Genomic DNA, 26,816 nt, shown 5'->3' with positions numbered 1-26,816 from the left:
GCTTGAAAGCTGTCGGACGAGTTAGCCGCAGAAGTTTTAGTCTCAGAAGAAGAAGAAGAAGAAGAAGAATAATAATAACTAGATATTAAAGTTTGAGGACAAACTTTATGTTGGCTTGAAAAAGCGTAGCATGAACGTTTAAAACGGTTTGACAGAAGTTTAGTTTAGTAGGCTATCTGGCTGTTAATATGTTTAAGTATGAAGGTAACATGATTTAGCATGATGTTAACATGATAAGCATGAAGCTAGCATGATTAGCATGAAGCTAGCATGATGCTAGCATGATTAGCATGAAGCTAACATGAAGTTAGCATGATTATTAGTTTGTATAATGTATAGTTACCGTATACAACACAGTAAACGGGTATCAGAATCTAAACTGCGGTTGATAAATCCTTCCTTATAACTAACTTTGTATATTTCTACCTTTAAATTACAGTCGTATTGTTAAGTGTTGTACCTTTATTAATCGTTTAATGTTTTTAGTAAATTAAAACAGTCAACAAACGTATTTAGACACGGATGTTACAACATGACACATCAAGCAATCTCTTTTAACAAAGCAATAGTGAAACGCAGTAACTTAAATAAAGTAAAATGTCTTACTGTGAATTATACTGCTGTGTCATTGTTGTCAGATCCAATATAAGTGGTGCTTCTGACTGAGTCTCTCTGCAAATCCAGCATCGACTTCTTTACAAATGAATCCATGTCCACAACGTTAACAAACGCTCCCCACACGAGCTGGAACTTCTTCAAAAGCAAACTTTATCCAAGCATATTGCTAATGTTAGGTTCCAAGCCTCCAAATTGAAGTATTTAGCTTCTGTGTTGTTCCCATGGTTGTTCCCACGCGGTTCTTTCAAAACCGAAAAAGCGTTTCCATGGTATCATAACAGATCACCGCGTCAAAATAAAAGTCTCTCAGAAAAAATGTATTTAAAAAGTCATTTTGGTTAAATTTGTCAATCTTTAAAGACATGTTTACTTACTGAGACACACGTGTCACGCGAAGCTGTGGGCGGGGCTACAAAAGTAGACTTGTCCTTTTGGTTATGGGGAGGTGTTTCAATTCTACTTTGACGTCATAGATTTCCGAATTTTAGACTGGAGTTTTTAGCTGGCTTGGTGCCAAAGACAATTATATTTCAGTAGCACGGACGTTTTCAGTTCTGAAACTTGCAGGATGTTCATTTAAGTATGATGACCTCTTATATAACAAATTATCAAGTTAAAATTGAGTTTTTGATTCACCGCTCCTTTAAGTATGAAGGTAGCATGATTAGCATGAAGTTAGCCTGATGTTAGCATGATTGGCATGAAGCTAGCATGATGCTAGCATGATTAGCATGAAGCTAGCATGATGCTAGCATGATTAGCATGAAGCTAGCATGATGCTAGCATGATTAGCATGAAGCTAGCATGATGCTAGCATGATTAGCATGAAACTAGCATGATGCTAGCATGATTAGCATGAAGCTAGCATGATGCTAGCATGATTAGCATGAAGCTAGCATGATGTTAGCATGATTAGCATGAAGCTAGCATGATGCTAGCATGATTAGCATGAAGCTAGCATGATGTTAGCATGATTAGCATGAAGCTAGCATGATGCTAGCATGATTAGCATGAAGCTAGCATGATGCTAGCATGATTAGCATGAAGCTAGCATGATCTTAGCATGATTAGCATGAAGCTAGCATGATCTTAGCATGATTAGCATGAAGCTAGCATGATGCTAGCATGATTAGCATGAAGCTAGCATGATGCTAGCATGATTAGCATGAAGCTAGCATGATGCTAGCATGATTAGCATGATGCTAGCATGATTAGCATGAAGCTAGCATGATGCTAGCATGATTAGCATGAAGCTAGCATGATGTTAGCATGAAACTAGCATGATTCTAGCATGATTAGCATGAAGCTAGCATGATTAGCATGAAGCTAGCATGATTCTAGCATGATTAGCATGAAGCTAGCATGATGCTAGCATGATTAGCATGAAGCTAGCATGATGCTAGCATGATTAGCATGAAGCTAGCATGATGCTAGCATGATTAGCATGAAGCTAGCATGATGCTAGCATGATTAGCATGAAGCTAGCATGATGCTAGAATGATTAACATGATGTTAGCATGATTAGCATGAAGCTAGCATGATGTTAGCATGATTAGCATGAAGCTAGCATGATGTTAATATGATTAGCATGAAGTTAGCATGATGTTAGCATGAAACTAGCTTGATTCTAGCATGATTAGCATGAAGCTAGCATGATTAGCATGAAGCTAGCATGATTCTAGCATGATTAGCATGAAGCTAGCATGATGCTAGCATGATTAGCATGAAGCTAGCATGAGGCTACCATGATTAACATGCAGTAAGCATAAGGTTAGCATGATTAGCATGAAGCTAGCATGATTTAACGTAAAGCTAGCATGATTAGCATGATGCTAACATGATTAGCATGACGCTAGCACTATTTAGCGTGCAGCTAACAAGATTTAACATGAAGTTAGCATGATTTAGCATGAAGTTAGCAAGATTTATTATGAAATTAGCATAAAGCTAGCATTAAACTAGCATGAAGCTAGTATGACTTAGCATGGAGCTAGCATGAAGCTAACATGACCCAAAGACCCAACCCCCATGCCTCTATGATGTTCAGACCAAGAGATATAAGGCTTTGTTTATTATGTTGCTAGGGTGCTCAAATTTGGTTGCTAGGGGCGTGGCTTAATGCCTCAATAAGAATCCTATTAAGACTGATTGGATGCCTGAGTAAAATGAGCCCACCCCTATGTCTCTATGACACTCTGGTGTAAAGATATCCATCTGGGCTTTTTATAATGGTAGTCTATGGGAGATGTTGCTAGGGTACCCAAAATTGTTGCTAGGGGCGTGGCTAAATAGCTTTGGGGCGATCCTAAGAGACTGATTGGATGACTGAGTAAAATGAGCCCACCCCCATGTCTCTACGACACTCTAAAGTAAAGATATTCCATCTGGGACGCGTTTATTCCCTTATATGGGCATGCTTCCTGCCCCATTATAAGTCAATGGGAAATTTTGGGGGCCTCTTACACCCCAGGGGTACAGCTTACACCCCATTGTGATGTATGTTCTTACAGAGCCTGTCAGCCACCTTAAATGTGGTAAGCCACAAGTTTCTACAAGTTTCTTACTCACAGCTATGACCCGTCAAAGTTTGTCTCAATGTTAAGTCAATGGAAATTTTGGGGTGTTTGAGACCCCCGTTTAGGAATTCGGAAGGTCCCATCAGTTAGAAAAGATATAGCACACTAAGTCAGACCAGTCTGAAGGTCTGTGGAAAATTTGGTGCATGTAGCTTGAAAGCCCTAGGACGAGTTAGTGTCAGAAATTTTGGGGGGATAAGAAAGAATAATAATAATAACTAGATATTAAAGTTTGAAGACAAACTTTATGTTGGCTTGAAAAAGCGTAGCTTGAACGTTTAAAACGGTTTGACAGAAGTTTAGTTTAGTAGGCTATCTGGCTGTTAGAATGTTTAAGTATGAAGGTAGCATGATTTAGCATGATGCTAACATGATAAGCATGAAGCTAGCATGATCATGATTAGCATGAAGCTAGCATGATGCAAGCATGATTAGCATGAAGCTGGCATGATGCTAGCATGATTAGCATGAATCTAGCATGAGGCAAGCATGATTAGCATGAAGCTAACATGATGCAAGCATGACAAGCATGAAGCTAACATGATGCTAGCATGATTAGCATGAAGCTAACATTATGCTAGCATGATTACCATGAAGCTAGCATGATGCTAGCATGATTAACATGAAGCTAGCATGATGCTAGCATGATTAGCATGAAGCTAGCATGATGCTAGCATGATTAGCATGAAGCTAGCATGATGCTAGCATGAAGCTAGCATGATTAGCATGAATCTAGCATGATAAGCATGAAGCTAGCATGATGCTAGCATGATTAGCATGATTAGCATGAAGCTAGCATGATGCTAGCATGATTAGCATGAAGCTAGCATGATGGTAGCATGATTAGCATGAAGCTAGCATGATGCTAGCATGATTAGCATGAAGCTAGCATGATGCTAGCATGATTAGCATGAAGCTAGCATGATGGTAGCATGAAGCCAGCATGATTAGCATGAAACTAGCATGATAAGCATGAAGCTAGCATGATGCTAGCATGATTAGCATGAAGCTAGCATGATGCTAGCATGATTAGCATGAAGCTAGCATGATGTTAGCATGATTAGCATGAAGCTAACATGATGCTAGCATGATTAGCATGAAGCTAGCATGATGCTAGCATGATTAGCATGAAGCTAGCATGATGCTAGCATGATTAGCATGAAGCTAGCATGATGTTAGCATGATTAGCATGAAGCTAGCATGATGCTAGCATGATTAGCATGAAGCTAGCATGATTAGCATGAGGCTAGCATGATGCTAGCATGATTAGCATGAAGCTAGCATGATGCTAACATGATAAGCATGAAGCTAGCATGTTGCTAACATGTTGCTAGCATGATTAGCATGAAGCTAGCATGATGCTAGCATGATTACCATGAAGCTAGCATAATGCTAGAATGAAACTAGCATGATTCTAGCATGATTAGCATGAAGCTAACATGATTCTAACATGATAAGCATGAAGCTAGCATGATTATAGCATGATTAGCATGAAGCTAGCATGATGCTAGCATGATTAGCATGAAGCTAGCATGAGGCTACCATGATTAGCATGAAGTAAGCATGAGGTTAGCATGATTAGCATTAAGCTAGCATGATTTAACGTGAAGCTAGCATGATTAGCATGATGCTTACATGATTAGCATGACGCTAGCACTATTTGGCGTGCAGCTAACATGATTTAGCATGAAGTTAGCAAGATTTATTATGAAATTAGCATAAAGCTAGCATGAAACTAGCATGAAGCTAGTATGACTTAGCATGGAGCTAGCATGAAGCTAACATGACCCAAAGACCCAACCCCCATGCCTCTATGATGTTCAGACCAAGAGATATAAGGCTTTGTTTATTATGTTGCTAGGGTGCTCAAATTTGGTTGCTAGGGGCGTGGCTTAATGCCTCAATAAGAATCCTATTAAGACTGATTGGATGCCTGAGTAAAATGAGCCCACCCCTATGTCTCTATGACACTCTGGTGTAAAGATATCCATCTGGGCTTTTTATAATGGTAGTCTATGGGAGATGTTGCTAGGGTACCCAAAATTGTTGCTAGGGGCGTGGCTAAATAGCTTTGGGGCGATCCTAAGAGACTGATTGGATGACTGAGTAAAATGAGCCCACCCCCATGTCTCTACGACACTCTAAAGTAAAGATATTCCATCTGGGACGCGTTTATTCCCTTATATGGGCATGCTTCCTGCCCCATTATAAGTCAATGGGAAATTTTGGGGGCCTCTTACACCCCAGGGGTACAGCTTACACCCCATTGTGATGTATGTTCTTACAGAGCCTGTCAGCCACCTTAAATGTGGTAAGCCACAAGTTTCTACAAGTTTCTTACTCACAGCTATGACCCGTCAAAGTTTGTCTCAATGTTAAGTCAATGGAAATTTTGGGGTGTTCGAGACCCCCGTTTAGGAATTCGGAAGGTCCCATCAGTTAGAAAAGATATAGCACACTAAGTCAGACCAGTCTGAAGGTCTGTGGAAAATTTGGTGCATGTAGCTTGAAAGCCCTAGGACGAGTTAGTGTCAGAAATTTTGGGGGGATAAGAAAGAATAATAATAACTAGATAGAAAAGTTTGTTGACAAACTTTATGTTGGCTTGACAAAGCCTGGCCTGAACGTTTAAAACGGTTTGACAGAAGTTTAGTTTAGTAGACCATCTGGCTGTTAGTATGTTTAAGTATGAAGCTAGTCTGATTTAACATGAAGCTAGCATGATAAGCCTGAAGCTAGCATGAAGCTAACATGATTAGCATGAAGCTAGCATCAAGTTAGCATGATTAGCATGAAGCTAGCATGATGCTAACATGAAATAGCATAAAGCTAGCATGATGTTAACATAAATTAGCATGAAGCTAGCATGAAGCTAACACGATTAGCATGAAGCTAACATCAAGTAAGCATGATTAGCATGAAGCTAGCATGATGCTAACATGAAATAGCATGAAGCTAGCATTATGCTAACATGAAATAGCATGAAGCTAGCATGATGCTAACATGAATTAGCATGAAGCTAGCATGATGCTAACATGAATTAGCATGGAGCTAGCATGATGCTAACATGAATTAGCATGAAGCTAGCATGATGCTAACATGAATTAGCATGAAGGTAGCATGATGCTAACATGAATTAGCATGAAGCTAGCATGATGCTAACATGAATTAGCATGAAGCTAGCATGATGCTAACATGAATTAGCATGAAGCTAGCATGATGCTAAGATGAATTAGCATGAAGCTAGCATGATGCTAACATGAATTAGCATGAAGCTAGCATGATGCTAAAATGAATTTGCATGAAGCTAGCATGATGCTAACATGAATTACCATGAAGCTAGCATGATGCTAACATGAATTAGCATGAAGCTAGCATGATGCTAACATGAATTAGCATGAAGCTAGCATGATGCCAACATGAATTAGCATGAAGCTAGCATGATGCTAACATGAATTAGCATGAAGCTAGCATGATGCTAACATGAATTAGCATGAAGCTAGCATGATGCTAACATGAATTAACATGAAGTTAGCATGATGCTAACATGAATTAGCATGAAGCTAGCATGATGCTAACATGAATTAGCATGAAGCTAGCATGATGCTAACATGATTTAGTATGAAGCTAGCATGATGCTAACATGAATAAGCATGAAGTTAGCAAGATTTATTATGAAATTAGCATAAAGCTAGCATGAAACTAGCATGAAGCTAGTATGACTTAGCATGAAGTTAGCATGAAGCTAACATGACCAAAAGACCCAACCCCCATGTCTCTATGATGTTCGGATCCAGAGATATAAGGCTTTGTTTACTATGTTGCTAGGGTGCTCATATTTGGTTGCTAGGGGCGTGGCTTAATACCTCAATAAGAATCCTTAGAGACTGATTGGATGCCTGAGTAAAATGAGCCCACCCCCATGTCTCTGTGACACTGTGCTGCAAAGATATCCATCTGGGCATTTTATAATGGCAGTCTATGGGAGATGTTGCTATGGTGCCCAAAAATGGTTGCTAGGGGCGTGGCTTAATAGCTATGGGACGATCCAGAGAGACTGATTGGATGCCTGAGTAAAATGAGCCCACCCCCATGTCTCTATGACACTGTAAAGCGAAGATATTCCATCTGGAACGTTTTATTCCCTTATATGGGCGTGTTTCCTGCCCCGTTATAAGTCAATGGGGAATTTTGGGGGCCTCTTACACCCCAGGGGTGAAACTTACACCCCAATGTGAGGTATGTTCTCACAGTGCCTGCCAGCCTCTTCAAATGTGGTAAGCCACAAGTTTCTACAAAATTCTCGCTCGCAGCTAGAACCCGTCAAAGTTTGTCCAATGTTAAGTCAATGGGACTTTCGGAATTTTTATTTCCCGTTTTAGGAATTCTGTAAGTCGGATCCCTTCAAAAAGTCATAGCACACTTCTTCAGACCAGTTAGAATGTCCGTGGAAAATTTGGTGGATGTAGCTTGAAAGCTGTCGGACGAGTTAGCTGCAGAAATTTAGTCTCAGAAGAAAAATAATAATAACTAGATAGAAAAGTTTGTTGACAAACTTTATGTTGGCTTGACAAAGCCTGGCCTGAACGTTAAAAACGGTTTGACAGAAGTTTAGTTTAGTAGGCTATCTGGCTGTTAGTATGTTTAAGTATGAAGCTAGCCTGATTTAACATAAAGCTAGCATGATTAGCCTGAAGCTAGCATGAAGCTAACATGATTAGCATGAAGCTAGCATCAAGTTAGCATGATTAGCATGATTAGCATGAAGCTAGCATGATGCTAACATGAAATAGCATGAAGCTAGCATGATGCTAACATGAATTAGCATGAAGCTAGCATGATGCTAACATGAATTAGCATGAAGCTAGCATGAAGCTAACATGATTAGCATGAAGCTAGCATCAAGTTAGCATGATTAGCATGAAGCTAGCACGATGCTAACATGAATTAGCATGAAGTTAGCATGATGTTAACATGAATTAGCATGAAGCTAGCATGATGCTAACATGAATTAGCATGAAGCTAGCATGATGCTAACATGAATTAGCATGAAGCTAGCATGATGCTAACATGAATTAGCATGAAGCTAGCATGATGCTAACATGAATTAGCATGAAGCTAGCATGATGCTAACATGAATTAGCATGAAGCTAGCATGATGCTAACATGAATTAGCATGAAGCTAGCATGATGCTAACATGAATTAGCATGAAGCTAGCATGATGCTAACATGAATTAGCATGAAGCTAGCATGATGCTAACATGAATTAGCATGAAGCTAGCATGATGCTAACATGAATTAGCATGAAGCTAGCATGATGCTAACATGAATTAGCATGAAGCTAGCATGATGCTAACATGAATTAGCATGAAGCTAACATGATGCTAACATGAATTAGCATGAAGCTAGCATGATGCTAACATGAATTAGCATGAAGCTAGCATGATGCTAACATGAATTAGCATGAAGCTAGCATGATGCTAACATGAATTAGCATGAAGCTAGCATGAAGCTAACATGAATTAGCATGAAGCTAACATGAATTAGCATGAAGCTAGCATGATGCTAACATGAATTAGCATGAAGCTAGCATGATGCTAACATGAATTAGCATGAAGCTAGCATGATGCTAACATGAATTAGCATGAAGCTAGCATGATGCTAACATGAATTAGCATGAAGCTAGCATGAAGCTAACATGAATTAGCATGAAGCTAACATGAATTAGCATGAAGCTAGCATGATGCTAACATGAATTAGCATGAAGCTAGCATGATGCTAACATGAATTAGCATGAAGCTAGCATGATGCTAACATGAATTAGCATGAAGCTAGCATGATGCTAACATGAATTAGCATGAAGCTAGCATGATGCTAACATGAATTAGCATGAAGCTAGCATGATGCTAACATGAATTAGCATGAAGCTAGCATGATGCTAACATGAATTAGCATGAAGCTAGCATGATGCTAACATGAATTAGCATGAAGCTAGCATGATGCTAACATGAATTAGCATGAAGCTAGCATGATGCTAACATGAATTAGCATGAAGCTAGCATGATGCTAACATGAATTAGCATGAAGCTAACATGATGCTAACATGAATTAGCATGAAGCTAGCATGATGCTAACATGAATTAGCATGAAGCTAGCATGATGCTAACATGAATTAGCATGAAGCTAGCATGATGCTAACATGAATTAGCATGAAGCTAGCATGAAGCTAACATGAATTAGCATGAAGCTAACATGAATTAGCATGAAGCTAGCATGATGCTAACATGAATTAGCATGAAGCTAGCATGATGCTAACATGAATTAGCATGAAGCTAGCATGATGCTAACATGAATTAGCATGAAGCTAGCATGATGCTAACATGAATTAGCATGAAGCTAGCATGAAGCTAACATGAATTAGCATGAAGCTAACATGAATTAGCATGAAGCTAGCATGATGCTAACATGAATTAGCATGAAGCTAGCATGATGCTAACATGAATTAGCATGAAGCTAGCATGATGCTAACATGAATTAGCATGAAGCTAGCATGATGCTAACATGAATAAGCATGACGTTCAAGGTCAAGGTCAAGGTTTTTTATTTATATAGCACCTTTACACAACACGAATGTTGACCAAAGTGCTTCACAAGCAAAACAACAGTGCAAAAAATTTAAAAAGCTATGTAAATTAGATAAAAACAGAACAAAACACAATCATGTATACATAGTAACACCACAGCTTATAGCGTATAAAAGTAATCTACAATATAAAACCTGTCTATGAGTAGGCCTGAGAAAAAAGGTAGGTTTTAATTGATGCTTTGAAAGCATTTAATGTGGGAGTGGCTCTGATTGTAACTGGAAGTGCGTTCCAAAGTTTTGGGGCGTAAACTGAAAAAGATCTGTCTCCTCTTGTTTTCAGGCGCGATTTCGGAACATTTAAAAGTAGCTGAAATGAAGATCGAAGTGATCTCTGAGGCGAATAAAAACATAAAAGTTCCGATATATAAATAGGGGCAAGACCATGTAGAGCTTTAAACACGTAAATAAGAACTTTAAAATCAATTCTTTGTTTCACAGGGAGCCAATGAAGAGAGGCCTGAAATTGTGAAATGTGTTCTCGCTTTTTGGTTCCCGTCAAAAAGCGAGCAGCAGCATTTTGGACAATTTGTAGACGTGATAGAGATGACTGACTAATTCCAGCGTACAGGGCATTACAATAGTCAAGCCTTGAAGATATAAATGCGTGAATAACAATCTCCAGATCCTTAAAGCAAAGGATTTGCTTTAATTTTTTGAGCCGCTTTAGCTGGAAAAAACTAGCTCTGACCACAGAGTTTATTTGTTTGTCAAACTTCATATCAGAATCAAAGATAACCCCTAGATTTTTAACATATGCATGATGTTTTGACTGAAGATGACTCAAGGTTTTACTATGATTTTCAATCTGTAGCTTAGAGCCAAACAAGATAACCTCTGTCTTGTTTTCATTTAACTGCAGAAAATTTTCATCCATCCATCCTTTTATGTCCTTTAAACATGCTAACAAAGAACAAACAGAATCACCACCCAAGTCTAGTGGTAAATAGAGCTGGGTATCATCTGCATAGATGTGATAAGAGATCTTATAACGTTCAAAGATTAAACGCAGTGGAAGCATATAAAGAGAAAATAAAACTGGACCCAGAATTGAACCCTGAGGCACCCCACAAGTAATTGGTACTGATGATGATGAAAATTCTCCAATTTCTACAGATATTGTTCTATTTGAGAGGTAGGACTCAAACCAATCTAAGGCCGCACCACAAATACCAACCTCAGAGTGTAATCTTTTCAACAAAATACGATGGTCCACCGTGTCAAAAGCTGCACTTAGTTCCAAGAGTACAAGTACTGCACAATTTCCAGAGTAGACTGATAACAGAATGTCATTTGTCACTCTTAATAGAGCAGACTCGGTGCTGTGTTTGGCCTTAAATGCGGACTGAAAAGGATCCAGGAGGTTATTTGAGATTAAATTGGATGGAAGTTGACCTAAAACCACTTTTTCCAGACCTTTTAACAAAAAGGGCAATTTGGAGATTGGTCTGTAATTTTGAAATTCGGAAGAATCAAGATTTGGTTTTTTTAACAGAGGGTGAACCACAGCATGTTTTAAACAGGATGGCACAGTACTATTATACAGGGAGGCATTTATAATAGAGAGTACACTAGGTAGTACAGCATCCAATACCTCCTTAAAAACGGCAGCAGGAATAATATCAAGAGAACAAGTAGTTAGTTTCATATTTGAAACCAAAGCCAACAATTCAGGGTAGGATATGGCCTGAAAATCGTAAAAACGAACAGAAGTAGTCTGTACAGTATCATAACTATTAAATGAAGATGATGATATCTGTGATCTAATACCCACAATCTTGTCTATAAAGAAGCTACAAAACTTCTCACACAGAGCTACACTTGGTACTAAACCAAGTGAGTTTTGAGGATTTAGCACAGAATTTAAGGTGGAAAATAAAGTCTTCGGACAGTGAGAATTTTTTGAAACTAAACTGGAGAAATAGTTGGCCCTTGATAAAGAGACAGCTTTCTGATATTGAGACAGACAAGCTTGCAAAAGTTGGTACGATATTTGCAGTTTGTCCCGTTTCCATATTCTTTCTGCTTTTCTGCATGTTTTTCTTAAAGATTTAGTATCTTCATTCAGCCAGGGCTGTTTTTCCCTTTTAGTTTTCTTTACTTTAAGAGGAGCAACTGCATTTAATACATCAGTACAAGAGGTATTGAAATTAATGACCATGTCCTCAACATCCATGCCATGTGATACATGTGTGGTATTTCCAGGTACTGAAGCTAAAAACAAATCCTTAAAATACATAGCAGTAGATGAATTTACAGGGCGAACAAAATAAGTAGATGGCTGATATACAGGGAGACAGCATGCAAACTCACTGTCGAAAACAACAGGCCAATGATCAGACAAACCAGAATCACTTGCATAAATGTCTTTGATGGAAAACCCGGAAGAAAGTACAAGATCAAGTGTATGCCCTAACTTGTGTGTGGGGCCTGATACTGATTGCTTAAGGTTAAAAGAGTCAATAAGCTGTAGAAACTCACTTACAAGAGGCCTTGAGGGACAACACAGATGAATATTAAAATCACCAACAATTAAAAGATTATCTCCTCTAGTGACAATAACCGATAAAAAATCAGAGAAATCTTTCAAAAAGTCACTTTTTGCGTTTGGTGGTCTATAAATCACTGCAATGACAAGAGGACATGGGAGTTCAACTTTACATAGCATGGACTCAAAACTATCATAACTGTCAATTGGTAAGAGTCTACATTTAAACATATTTTTAAAAATAACAGCAATTCCACCACCCTTTCGTGACTTTCTGGGGCGACTAAGAAAGTTGCAGTTTATAGGAAGAAGTTCAGAAAAGGGGCTTTGATCATTTTCAGTGAACCAGGTTTCGGTGATAAACATGAAATCCAAGTTTTGTGATAAAAAGAAATCGTTTAATAAGAATGTTTTATTCACTGCTGATCTTGCATTTATCAGCGCTGATTTTATTGACCCCACATCCTTTGCCTGCTCTTTTGCAGAGTACGTAGACATCTTCGATAGCGCCCGAAGATTATAAATATTTACACCGAGCTGGGATGTCACATGACGCTGAGTCCGTCTGACGGTCGACGATATAGTAGGTATATATCCTAATGCCGTTTCGTTTGTTTTTCGTAATGGACGAACTCCACGATGAACATATCGCGGGCGGCGGATTATCCCCATCTCAGTGCACACTGAGTAAACATCAGATGCAAGGCTAGTTGTAGTGCAGTTTTTCATATGCAAAAGTTCTGAAGTTGTATATTTAAGTCGCATGATGATGGCGTGAGATATGTACGCCCTGGAGTATCTTTCACAATTCCAAGTGACGATACACCATAGACAAAGCAAAACAGCCCAGCGAGAAGGAAACAAGATCATAATTCAGTCACTCACCAGTTGGTGTAGTTTAAATCCACAAGAGATATGTACACTGCACGCACGCCCGATGATGACAATAGATCCAGATTAATCCACAACCCGAGAAACAGAGGGCTGATAGACAGCAGTTGGTGTAGTTTAAATCCACAGGTGTAGTTGGTGTAATTTAAATCCACAGGAGGTATGAACACTGCAAGCGCGCCGCGGTAACAGCAGCAGCCGATAGAAAGGTAAGCAAGTTTATCCTCCGATCCAGCACTCAGCGACAGGAAAGGGCCAAAAGACAAAAACTGCGACCGGTATCAGTCCGTAAAACCCCCACTCTTCTCAGAAACCCCACTCAAAAACAGGGTTTAATATCACTTCGACAGAAAATGACCAAATATATAAAAAAATTAGCAAGAATTAGCAAGATTTATTATGAAATTAGCATAAAGCTAGCATGAAACTAGCATGAAGCTAGTATGACTTAGCCTGAAGCTAACATGAAGCTAACATGACCAAAAGACCCAACCCCCATGTCTCTATGATGTTCGGATCCAGAGATATAAGGCTTTGTTTATTATGTTGCTAGGGTGCTCATATTTGGTTGCTAGGGGCGTGGCTTAATAGCTCAATAAGAATCCTTAGAGACTGATTGGATGCCTGAGTAAAATGAGCCCACCCCCATGTCTCTGTGACACTGTGCTGCAAAGATATCCATCTGGGCATTTTATAAGGGCAGTCTATGGGAGATGTTGCTAGGGTGCCCAAAAATGGTTGCTAGGGGCGTGGCTTAATTGCTATGGGATGATCCAGAGAGACTGATTGGATGCCTGAGTAAAATGAGCCCACCCCCATGTCTCTATGACACTGTAAAGCGAAGATATTCCATCTGGAACGTTTTTATTCCCTTATATGGGCGTGTTTCCTGCCCCGTTATAAGTCAATGAGGAATTTTGGGGGCCTCCTACACCCCAGGGGTGAAACTTACACCCCAATGTGAGGTATGTTCTCACAGTGCCTGTCAGCCTCCTTAAATATGGTAAGCCACAAGTTTCTACAAATTTCTCACTCGGAGCTATGACCTGTCAAAGTTTGTTGCAATGTTAAGTAAATGGGACTTTTCGGAAGTTTTATGTCCCGTTTTAGGAATTCTGTAAGTCGGATCCCGTCAAAAAGATATAGCACACTTCTTTAGACCAGTCAGAATGTCCGTGGAAAATTTCGTGGATGTAGCTTGAAAGCTGTCGGACGAGTTAGCCGCAGAAATTTTAGTCTCAGAAGAAGAAGAAGAAGAAGAAGAAGAAGAATAATAATAATAAGTTTAAATACAATATCAGTATGTTGGCTTTGTCAAGCCAACATAATAATAACTAGATAGAAAAGTTTGTTGACAAACTTTATGTTGTCTTGACAAAGCGTAGCCTGTATGTTTAAAAAGGTTTGACAGATGTATAGTTTAGTAGGCTATCTGGCTGTTAGTATGTTTAAGTATGAAGCTAGCCTGATTTAGCATGAAGCTAGCATGATTAGCCTGAAGCTAGCATGAAGCTAACATGATTAACAAGAAGCTAGCATCAAGTTAGCATGATTAGCATGAAGATAGCATGATGCTAACATGAAATAGCATGAAGCTAGCATGATGCTAACATGAATTAGCATGAAGCTAACATGATGCTAACATGAATTAGCATGAAGCTAGCATGATGCTAACATGAATTAGCATGAAGCTAGCATGATGCTAACATGAATTAGCATGAAGCTAACATGAATTAGCATGAAGCTAACATGATGCTAACATGAATTAGCATGAAGCTAACATGATGCTAACATGAATTAGCATGAAGCTAGCATGATGCTAACATGAATTAGCATGAAACTAGCATGATGCTAACATGAATTAGCATGAAGCTAGCATGATGCTAACATGAATTAGCATGAAGCTACCATGATGCTAACATGAATTAGCATGAAGCTAGCATGATGCTAATATGAATTAGCATGAAGCTAGCATGATGCTAATATGAATTAGCATGAAGCTAGCATGATGCTAACATGAATTAGCATGAAGTTAGCATGAAGCTAGCATGATGCTAACATGAATTAGCATGAAGCTAGCATGATGCTAACATGAATTAGCATGAAGCTAGCATGATGCTAATATGAATTAACATGAAGTTAGCATGATGCTAAAATGAATTAGCATGAAGCTAGCATGATGCTAACATGAATTAGCATGAAGCTAACATGATGCTAACATTAATTAGCATGAAGCTAGCATGATGCTAACATGAATTAGCATGAAGCTAGCATGATGCTAACATGAATTAGCATGAAGCTAACATGATGTTAACATGAAATAGCATGAAGCTAACATGATGCTAACATGAATTAGCATGAAGCTAGCATGATGTTAACATGAAATAGCATGAAGCTAACATGATGCTAACATGAATTAGCATGAAGCTAGCATGATGCTAATATGAATTAGCATGAAGGTAGCATGATGCTAACATGAATTAGCATGAAGCTAGCATGATGCTAACATGAATTAACATGAAGCTAACGTGATGCTAACATGAAGCTAACATGATGTTAACATGAATTAGCATGAAGCTAGCATGATGCTAACATGAATTAGCATGATGCTAACGTGAATTAGCATGAAGCTAGCATGATGCTAACATGAATTAGCATGAAGTTAGCATGTTGCTAACATTAATTAGCATGAAGCTAACATGATGCTAACATGAATTAGCATGAAGCTAGCATGATGCTAATATGAATTAGCATGAAGCTAGCATGATGCTAATATGAATTAGCATGAAGCTAGCATGATGCTAACATGAATTAGCATGAAGTTAGCATGAAGCTAGCATGATGCTAACATGAATTAGCATGAAGCTAGCATGATGCTAACATGAATTAGCATGAAGTTAACATGATGTTAACATGAATTAGCATGAAGCTAGCATGATGCTAACATGAATTAGCATGAAACTAGCATGATGCTAACATGAATTAGCATGAAGCTAGCATGATGCTAACATGAATTAGCATGAAGCTACCATGATGCTAACATGAATTAGCATGAAGCTAGCATGATGCTAATATGAATTAGCATGAAGCTAGCATGATGCTAATATGAATTAGCATGAAGCTAGCATGATGCTAACATGAATTAGCATGAAGTTAGCATGAAGCTAGCATGATGCTAACATGAATTAGCATGAAGCTAGCATGATGCTAACATGAATTAGCATGAAGCTAGCATGATGCTAATATGAATTAACATGAAGTTAGCATGATGCTAAAATGAATTAGCATGAAGCTAGCATGATGCTAACATGAATTAGCATGAAGCTAACATGATGCTAACATTAATTAGCATGAAGCTAGCATGATGCTAACATGAATTAGCATGAAGCTAGCATGATGCTAACATGAATTAGCATGAAGCTAGCATGATGTTAACATGAAATAGCATGAAGCTAACATGATGCTAACATGAATTAGCATGAAGCTAGCATGATGTTAACATGAAATAGCATGAAGCTAACATGATGCTAACATAAATTAGCATGAAGCTAGCATGATGCTAACATGAATTAGCATGAAGTTAACATGATGCTAACATGAATTTGCATGAAGCTAACATGATGTTAACATGAATAAACATGAAGTTAGCAAGATTTATTATGAAATTAGCATGAAGCTAGCATGAAACTAGCATGAAGCTAGTATGACTTAGCATGAAACTAGCATAAGGCTAACATGACCAAAAGACCCAACCCCCATGTCTCTATGATGTTCGGATCCAGAGATATAAGGCTTTGTTTATTATGTTGCTAGGGTGCTCATATTTGGTTGCTAGGGGCGTGGCTTAATACCTCAATAAGAATCCTTAGAGACTGATTGGATGCCTGAGTAAAATGAGCCCACCCCCATGTCTCTGTGACACTGTGCTGCAAAGATATCCATCTGGGCATTTTATAATGGCAGTCTATGGGAGATGTTGCTAGGGTACCCAAAAATGGTTGCTAGGGGCGTGGCTTAACAGCTATGAGACGATCCAGAGAGACTGATTGGATGCCTGAGTAAAATGAGCCCACCCCCATGTCTCTACGACACTCTAAAGTGAAGATATTCCATCTGGGACGCTTTTATTCCCTTATATGGGCATGTTCCTTGCCCCATTATAAGTCAATGGGGAAATTTGGGTGCCTCTTACACCCCAGGGGTGAGACTTACACCCCAATGTGATGTATGTTCTTACAGAGCCTGCCAGCCTCTTCAAATGTGGTAACCCACAAGTTTCTACAAATTTCTCGCTTGCAGCTATGACCCGTCAAAGTTTGTCGCAATGTTAAGTCAATGGAAAATTTGGGGTGTTTGAGCGCCCCGTTTAGGAATTCGGTAGGTCCCATCAGTTAGAAAAGATATAGCATAAATCTACGTACCAGTCTTAAAAGTTTTGTAAAGTTTTGTGGGTGTAGCTTGAAAGCTCTAGGAGGAGTTACTGTTAGAAAAAGTGTGGACCAGAAGAATAATAATAATAATAATAATAATAAGACTAAGCTTAGATCGAAGAACAGTATGTTGGCTTTGTCAAGCCAACATAATAATAATAAGTTTAACTACAATAACAGTATGTTGGCTTTGTCAAGCCAACATAATAACTAGATAGAAAAAGTTTGAAGACAAACTTTAAGTTGGCTTGAGAAAGCCTGGCCTGAAAGTTTAAAACAGCTAGCATGATTTAGCATGAAGCAAACATAAGCTAGCATGAGTTAGCATGAAGCTAGCATGATAATTTAACATCAAGCTAGCATGATTTAGCATAAAGCTAGCACAATTTAGCTAGCATGATTTAACATGAAGCTAACAAGATGTAACATGAAGTTAGAATGATGCTAACATGATTAGCATGAAGCTAGCATTATGTTAACATGAAGCTAACATGAATTAGCATGAAGCTAACATGATGTTAACATGAATAATCATGAAGCTAGCATGATGCTAACATTAATTAGCATGAAGCTAACATGAATTAGCATGATGCTAACATGAATTAGCATGAAGCTAGCATGATGCTAACATGAATTAGCATGAAGCTAGCATGATGCTAACATGAATTAGCATGAAGCTAGCATGATGCTAATACAAATTAACATGAAGCTAGCATGACGCTAATACGAATTAGCATGAAGCTAGAATGGTGCTAATATGAATTAGCATGAAGCTAGCATGATGCTAATACGAATTAGTATGAAGCTAGCATGACGCTAATACGAATTAGCATGAAGCTAGCATGGTGCTAATACAAATTAGCATGAAGCTAGCATGACGCTAATACGAATTAGCATTAAGCTAGCATGGTGCTAATACGAATTAGCATGAAGCTAGCATGATGCTAACATGAATTAGCATGAAGCTAGCATGACGCTAATAGGAATTAGCATGAAGCTAGCATGACGCTAATAGGAATTAGCATGAAGCTAGCATGGTGCTAATACGAATTAGCATGAAGCTAACATGATGCTAACATGAATTAGCATGATGCTACCATGATGCTAACATGAATTAGCATGAAGCTAGCATGATGCTAACATGAATTAGCATGAAGCTAGCATGATGCTAACATGAATTAGCATGAAGCTAGCATGATGCTAATACAAATTAGCATGAAGCTAGCATGACGCTAATACGAATTAGCATGAAGCTAGCATGGTGCTAATACGAATTAGCATGAAGCTAGCATGATGTTAGCATGATGCTAACATGAATTAGCATGAAGCTAGCATGATGCTAACATGAATTAGCAAGAAGCTAGCATGATGCTAATACGAATTAACATGAAGCTAGCATGGTGCTAATACGAATTAGCATGAAGCTAGCATGATGTTAACATGATGCTAACATGAATTAGCATGAAGCTAGCATGATGCTAACAAGAATTAGCATGAGGCTAACATGAATTAGCATGATGCTACCATGATGCTAACAGGAATTAGCATGAAGCTAGCATGATGCTAACATGAATTAGCATGAAGTTAGCATGATGCTAACATGAATTAGCATGAGGCTAACATGAATTAGCATGATGCTACCATGATGCTAACATGAATTAGCATGAAGCTAGCATGATGCTTACATGAATTAGCATGAAGCTAGCATGATGCTAACATGAATTAGCATGAAGCTAGCATGATGCTAATACAAATTAGCATGAAGCTTGCATGACGCTAATACGAATTAGCATGAAGCTAGCATGGTGCTAATACGAATTAGCATGAAGCTAGCATGATGTTAACATGAATTAGCATGAAGCTAGCATGATCCTAATACGAATTAACATGAAGCTACCATGATGCTAATACGAATTAGCATGAAGCTAGCATAATGCTAATACGAATTAGCATGAAGCTAGCATGATGCTAATACGAATTAGCATGAAGCTAGCATGATGTTAACATGATGCTAAAATGAATTAACATAAAGATAGCATGATGCTAACATGAATTAGCATGAAGCTAGCATGATGCTAACATGAATTAGCATGAAGCTAGCATGATGTTAACATGAATTAGCATAAAGCTAGCATGATGATAACATGAATTAGCATGAAGCTAGCATGATGTTAACATGAATTAGCATGAAGCTAGCATGATGTTAATACGAATTAGCATGAAATTAGCATAAAGCTAACATGAATTAGCATGAAGCTACCATGTTGCTAACATGAACTAGCATGAAGCTAGCATGATTTAACATGAAGTTAGCAAGATTTATTATGAAATTAGCATAAAGCTAGCATGAAACTAGCATGAAGCAAGTATGACTTAGCATGAAGCTAGCATTAAGCTAACATGACCCAAAGACCCAACCCCCATGTCTCTATGATGTTCAGATCCAGAGATATAAGGCTTTGTTTATTATGTTGCTAGGGTGCTCATATTTGGTTGCTAGGGGCGTGACTTAACACCTCAATAAGAATCCTATTAAGATTGATTGGATGCCTGAGTAAAATGAGCCCACCCCCATGTCTCTATGACACTCTGGTGCAAAGATATCCATCTGGGCTTTTTATAATGGAAGTCTATGGGAGATGTTGCTAGGGTACCCAAAATTGTTGCTAGGGGCGTGGCTTAATAGCTCTGGGGCGATCCTAAGAGAGTAATTGGATGACTGAGTAAAATGAACCCACCCCCATGTCTCTAAGACACTCTAAAGTGAAGATATTCCATCTGGGACGCTTTTATTCCCTTATATGGGCATGTTTCCTGCCCCATTATAAGTCAATGGGAAATTTTGGGGGCCTCTCACACCCCAGGGGTACAGCTTACACCCCATTTTGATGTATGTTCTTACAGAGCCTGTCAGCCTCCTTAAATGTGGTAAGCCACAAGTTTCTACAAGTTTCTCACTCGCAGCTAGGACCCGTCAAAGTTTGTCTCCATGTTAAGTAAATGGGAGTTTTGGGGTCTTTGAGCGCCCCGTTTAGGAATTCGGAAGGTCCCATCAGTTAGAAAAGATATAGCACACTAAGTCAGACCAGTCTTAAGGTCCGTGGGAAATTTGGTGCATGTAGCTTGAAAGCTCTGGGACGAGTTAGTGTCAGAAATTTTGGGGTGCTAAGAAGAATAATAATAACTAGATAGGTACATTTCCTGAAGAAAATGTGAAGTGGTGCTTGCCGTGGCAAATTTCGGGGAACAATATATGATTATACTCCAAGCCAAAAGTAAAACGATCCAACTCCGGTGTCTCTACGATGTTCTGATGCTGAGATATAAGGCTATGTTTATCTGGTTGCTAGGGTACTGAATTTGGTTGCTAGGGAAAAAATTGCCATCCACTAGTGATTACCCTCCGAGTCACGAGTCAAACGGTCCAACCCCCGTGTCTGTACAATGTTCTGATGCGGAGATATAAGGCTTTGTTTACTCTGTTGCTAGGGTACTGTATTTGGTTGCTAGGGAAAAAATTGGCATCCACTAGTGATTACCCGCCGAGTCACGAGTCAACCGGTCCAAACCCCGTGTCTGTACGATGTTCTGATGCGGAGATATAAGGCTTTGTTTACTCTGTTGCTAGGGTACTGTATTTGGTTGCTAGGGAACAAATGGCATCCACTAGTGATTACCCGCCGAGTCACAAGTCAAACGGTCCAACCCCCGTGTCTCTACGATGTTCTGATGCGGAGATATAAGGCTTTGTTTACTCTGTTGCTAGGGTACTGTATTTGGTTGCTAGGGGAAAAAATGGCATCCACTAGTAATTACCCGCCGAGTCACGAGTCAAACGGTCCAACCCCCGTGTCTCTACGATGTTCTGATGCGGAGATATAAGGCTTTGTTTACTCTGTTGCTAGGGTACTGTATTTGGTTGCTAGGGAAAAAAATGGCATCCACTAGTGATTACCCTCCGAGTCACGAGTCAAACGGTCCAAACCCTATGTCTCTACGATGTTCTGATGCGGAGATATAAGGCTTTGTTTACTCTGTTGCTAGGGTACTGTATTTGGTTGCTAGGGAAAAAAATGGCATCCACTAGTGATTACCCGCCGAGTCACGAGTCAAACGGTCCAACCCCCGTGTCTCTACGATGTTCTGATGCGGAGATTTAAGGCTTTGTTTACTCTGTTGCTAGGGTACTGTATTTGGTTGCTAGGGAAAAAAATGGCATCCACTAGTGATTACCCTACGTGTCACGAGTCAAACGGTCCAAACCCCATGTCTCTACGATGTTCTGATGCGGAGATATAAGGCTTTGTTTACTCTGTTGCTAGGGTACTGTATTTGGTTGCTAGGGAAAAATTGGCATCCATTACTGATTACCCTCCAAGTCACGAGTCAAACGGTCCAACCCCCGTGTCTCTACGATGTTCTGATGCGGAGATATAAGGCTTAGTTTATTCGGTTGCTAGGGTGCTCAAATTTGGTTGCTAGGGGCGTGGTTTGGGAGTGGCCAATTATGTGCCCAATTGTTACACCCCTAGTCACAAGTAAAACGGTCCAACCCCCGTGTCTCTACGATGTTCTGATGCGGAGATATAAGGCTTAGTTTATTCGGTTGCTAGGGTGCTCAAATTTGGTTGCTAGGGGCGTGGCTTGGGAGTGGCCAATTATGTGCCCAATTGTTACACCCCTAGACACAAGTAAAACGGTCCAACCCCCGTGTCTCTACGATGTTCTGATTCCGAGATATAACTGTTTGAATTTTATGTTGCTAGGGTGCTCAAAAGTGGTTGCTAGGGGCGTGGCTTAGTAAGTCTTTAAGGATCCTGAGAGACTGATTGGATGCCTGAGTAAAATGAGCCCACCCCCATGTCTCTATGACACTGTGGTGCAAAGATATCCATCTGGGCATTTTATAATGGCAGTCTATGGGAGATGTTGCTAGGGTGTCCAAAAGTGGTTGCTATGGGCGTGGCTTAATAGCTCTGGGATGATCCTGAGAGACTGATTGGATGCCTGAGTGAAATGAGCCCACCCACTTATCTCTACGACACTGTAAAGCAAAGATATCCCATCTGGAACTGTTTTATTCCCTTATATGGGCATGTTTCCTCAATGGGAATTTTCGGGTGCCTCTTACACCCCAGGGGTACAACTTAAACCCCAATGTCATGTATGTTCTTACATAGCCTACCACCCTCTTTAAATTTAGTAACCCACATGTTTCTACAAAATCGGACCTCGTACCTATGACCCGTCAAAATTTTTGCAATGGTAAGTCTATGGGATTTTGCCCCATTGACTTTTCATTGGGCATTTTTGGGCACCTCTTACACCCCAGGGGTACAACTTACACCCCATTGTTATCCATGTTCTTACAGAGCCTACCACCCTCTTCAAATGTTGTAACCCACATGTTTCTATAAAATCCTCGAGCGGAGCTATGACTCGTCAAAGTTGGGCGCAATGTTAAGTCAATGGGATTTTTCGGGTGGTTTTTCGCCCCCCTTTCAGAAATCCTGCACCCGATCCCTTATAAAAGTCATAGCCACCATCTCTTCAATATACCGGTCGATTTGAGCCCTCCTTCATGGGACTACGGCAAACCGTGCGGGACGAGTTACGCGCCGAAAAAACGTGCAGACATAAGAATAATAATAATAATAATATCCCTGAGCAATAATAATAGTGATGCTTTGCATAAATGCAAGCACCACTAATAAGTTTAAAAGCAATAACAATATGTTGGCTTTTTCAAAGCCAACATAATAATAATAAGTTTAAAAGCAATAACAATATGTTGGCTTTTTCAAAGCCAACATAATAATAATACGTTTAAAAGCAATAACAATATGTTGGCTTTTTCAAAGCCAACATAATAATAAGTTTAAAAGCAATAACAGTATGTTGGCTTTTTCAAAGCCAACATAATAATAAGTTTAAAAGCAATAACAATATGTTGGCTTTTTCAAAGCCAACATAATAAGTTTAAATACAATATCAGTATGTTGGCTTTGTCAAGCCAACATAATAAGTTTAAATACAATATCAGTATGTTGGCTTTGTCAAAGCCAACATAATAAGATATAAGTTTAATAGCAATAACAATATATTGGCTTTTTCAAAGCCAACATAATAATCATACATTGTGATTTCTGGATTTTTTTTAGATTATGTCTCTCACAGTGGACATACACCTACGATGACAATTTTAGACCCCTCCATGAGCAGGGTGTTCAAATACTTATTTTCCTCACTGTATGAGGAAACAAGAAATATGTTCTCTCAATGCACTAATACATTTTGAAAGCTTTAAAGCACAATTTGAGATACATAATGACTAGATGTCTATCAGACGTGATCAAGGTCAGGGCCAGAGAAGCGGTTCTTCTCAGGTTACTCAGAAGTCTATAGATGACCGTGGCACTGGGTTCCTGATGAGAACAATTAAAGTCTCATATTACTATCTCATCTATATGAGGGTATGGGAAAACTGCATTAATGGGAATGATTCACAGCCACAATCAATATGTGGCTGAAACTAACAGGCCACAGTGCAGGGACTGAGGATTGCTGGGAACAGAGATGACTCAGGGGTTTGACTACAAGCAGAAATATCTGCTTTGTCTAAAAGACTTTACAGGTAATATGATAAGAAGAGCAAAATGGAAAAGCTAATTTTTACACTGTTAACCCTTACATTTCTGTGACGTACAGTTGTTCAAGATGACTAGATTTTAACAATAATTTTAAGTGTCTATGTCTGAATTGAACAACTGCCATTACAGTTCGTGTCCTACACTGTAAAAAATGCAGAATGAAGTTAAAACAACTTGGTTTTGCCAATTCAACCTACTATTTTAAGTTTTGGTTTGTGAAAAGTTGACATAACTTCATTATTATTGGACATTTGGTATGGACATTTGCTATCACACAATTACCAACAAGCAATTCAAAAGTATTGAACTTTAGCAATAAAACCAGACTTTCCTGGTTTATCTTAAAGGTACATTCACACGGGGCGTCAGCATTAATGCTGGACGGTGGGTGTGTTTGAAGTGTAACCAACAGCCAATCACAGTGGCAGCAACACATGCTCCTGTTTTCTCCAGTCTTGCATAAACGTAATTGGCTGACGCACACGTTGGCGCTTGAAAGTTGAGAAATGTTCAACTTCTGCCGCGAGCAACGGCAGTGACGCGATGCCAACGGATGTACAATTCAGTTCGGCAACCCGTGTGAATGTACCAGTGCAATGGGTTTTTAAAGAAATAAGTCAACTTCAGTTTCATAACTAAGAACATTGAAAGAATGAGGACATTTTGTACAGTTGTCATCATTTTTAAAGCACTTAAAATAATTGATGAGAACAATGCAGACGTATGGATCATTAAACATCATATTTTGTGCTGAACACATAATGGTTTATGCTCAGTTTTATTAAGCCACGATGGCTTTAAGAGCCTGATAAAGATTTGCAGTCAAAATCACATTTCAAGGATGATATTTACAAATGCTGTCGTTCATTATGATGATGGAAATGAAGATATAGGTGATGATGATGCTGTTTTTGTTTGATCAAAAACAAAAAAAAATATTTTACAAACTTTCTCTTCGTCAAAGTCAGAATGGATGACCGACTAAACAAACAAGTCATCAACAATAACTAAATGTGAAAAATCCTCATTAGAAATGACAATATCAAAGCCTTTATTTTTCTGACAGTAGCCTAATTATGTATAGAACAAAGGATCAGATAAATAAATTATACACCGTAGATCAATACCCGTTTCCTTTTCACTCCAACACAAAATCAATCACTCTAAATGATTACAACACCTTCATTTTCCTATAAATAAAAACCATTTGGCTTGTTACCAGTTATATATTAGCATCTAGAAAATCTCATCACAGCAAACACAAACTGAAAGTGAATGATGCTTTAGCTCAACTTTTCAGAGTCATTTTGAACTCTCTGGAGATTGTATGTTTACATACAGTACGCAATGCGTTCAAATATATAAAACCCTTATTTGTATATGAAACAAGGTACCTACATGTATATTTAAATATATAAAACTTTTTTTCACTAAACACCAAAAAACACAGCAAAGGCATATTACTGATATACTATACTCTTACCTAAACTAACCTAAGCTCTCGCACTCATTTTATACCATTAAGCAACATTGACAAATAAAAACAGGTGGCTTTAGAAAAGGACTACATTGCACATGCTGTATATGTGAGTTGCTGATCTTACCTGTATTTTGATTGGCCATGTAAAGTTGCTGACGTAGACATGGAAAGTGATGTTGGGATTTGCAATGAAAGAGAATTTCTCACAAGAGAAGCTGTCTCTGTACCCTCTGGTGTTAGTCTTGGACACAATGGGGAACTCCTCTCCTGGGATCGTACCCTCTATACAGAGTAAGAACACAGGATCAGCATACTGTACTGCATGTGTGTCTGCAAACAATGCTACTGTAATATGCAAAATCCTGGGTATAGAAAAGATATGGCACATTCTTATCAACATTTCCACTATGAAACCTCTGAATAATAATAATGCTCAAAGCTTCTTAATAAAATCAAGTTATCATAAACAGTTTAACTTCAAGACCAACAAAGAATAAGAGCTTCTGCAAAAGGGTTCAGATTTATAAGTTCACAATGAACATATGGTCTGTCACAATACAGCAATCTCTGACCACAAATAAACAAGCACATCAGTCAGTCTATATTTATGTTTCCCTGATGACCCATATTTCTGGCTATTCCATTAAGTACCATAGAAAGAAGAAACTAGTATCTATTCATCACAATGCAAAATTGACTTTTCCAGTAACCTGATAAAAGTCTTGAGGAAAGCTTTAAATAATTACACAAACACGCTCTTGTAAAAGTGAAACTTAACATAAACATTATCCAAAGTGCTATTTTAATGACTTTATGGAGAAGTAACACTGTGGGGTCTGGTTTAAAAGAGTCTACAACAATATCTTTACCTGTTCATTATCCAAATCTGGTTGAATGTTTTTAAAAGCAACGCAATTCCCTAACCTGTTTAGTTTAAGGCCCTGCACAGGACAATACTTATCTTAATTGAAATCACAAAACATTTCCTCAATGCTCCAACAAACTGATTCAAATTGCTGCTTGGTAGTCTTTTCAGACC

At 38.7% G+C, this 26,816-nt stretch overlaps 2 protein-coding genes across 3 annotated transcripts in view; one reads left to right on the top strand and one right to left on the bottom strand.

The window, feature by feature from the left end:
• Positions 1-26,816, top strand: part of LOC129416763 (hyaluronan-binding protein 2) — a 304,383-nt gene that overhangs the window by 105,900 nt on the left and 171,667 nt on the right. The window lies entirely within an intron of this gene.
• LOC141349179 (attractin-like protein 1) overlaps positions 1-26,816 on the bottom strand; it is a 226,123-nt gene that overhangs the window by 42,196 nt on the left and 157,111 nt on the right. For both annotated transcript variants that reach the window (XM_073873146.1, XM_073873147.1), the window contains one exon: positions 25,902-26,059. In XM_073873146.1, the coding sequence (XP_073729247.1) occupies positions 25,902-26,059 (158 nt within the window). The remainder of the gene's footprint in view (positions 1-25,901; positions 26,060-26,816) is intronic.

Source organism: Misgurnus anguillicaudatus, chromosome 11, assembly GCF_027580225.2.
Source record: "Misgurnus anguillicaudatus chromosome 11, ASM2758022v2, whole genome shotgun sequence".
NCBI classification, from domain to species: domain Eukaryota; kingdom Metazoa; phylum Chordata; class Actinopteri; order Cypriniformes; family Cobitidae; genus Misgurnus; species Misgurnus anguillicaudatus.
The sequence above is the reverse complement of the archived record's forward strand: the minus strand, read 5'-3'. Positions and strand labels throughout refer to the sequence as shown.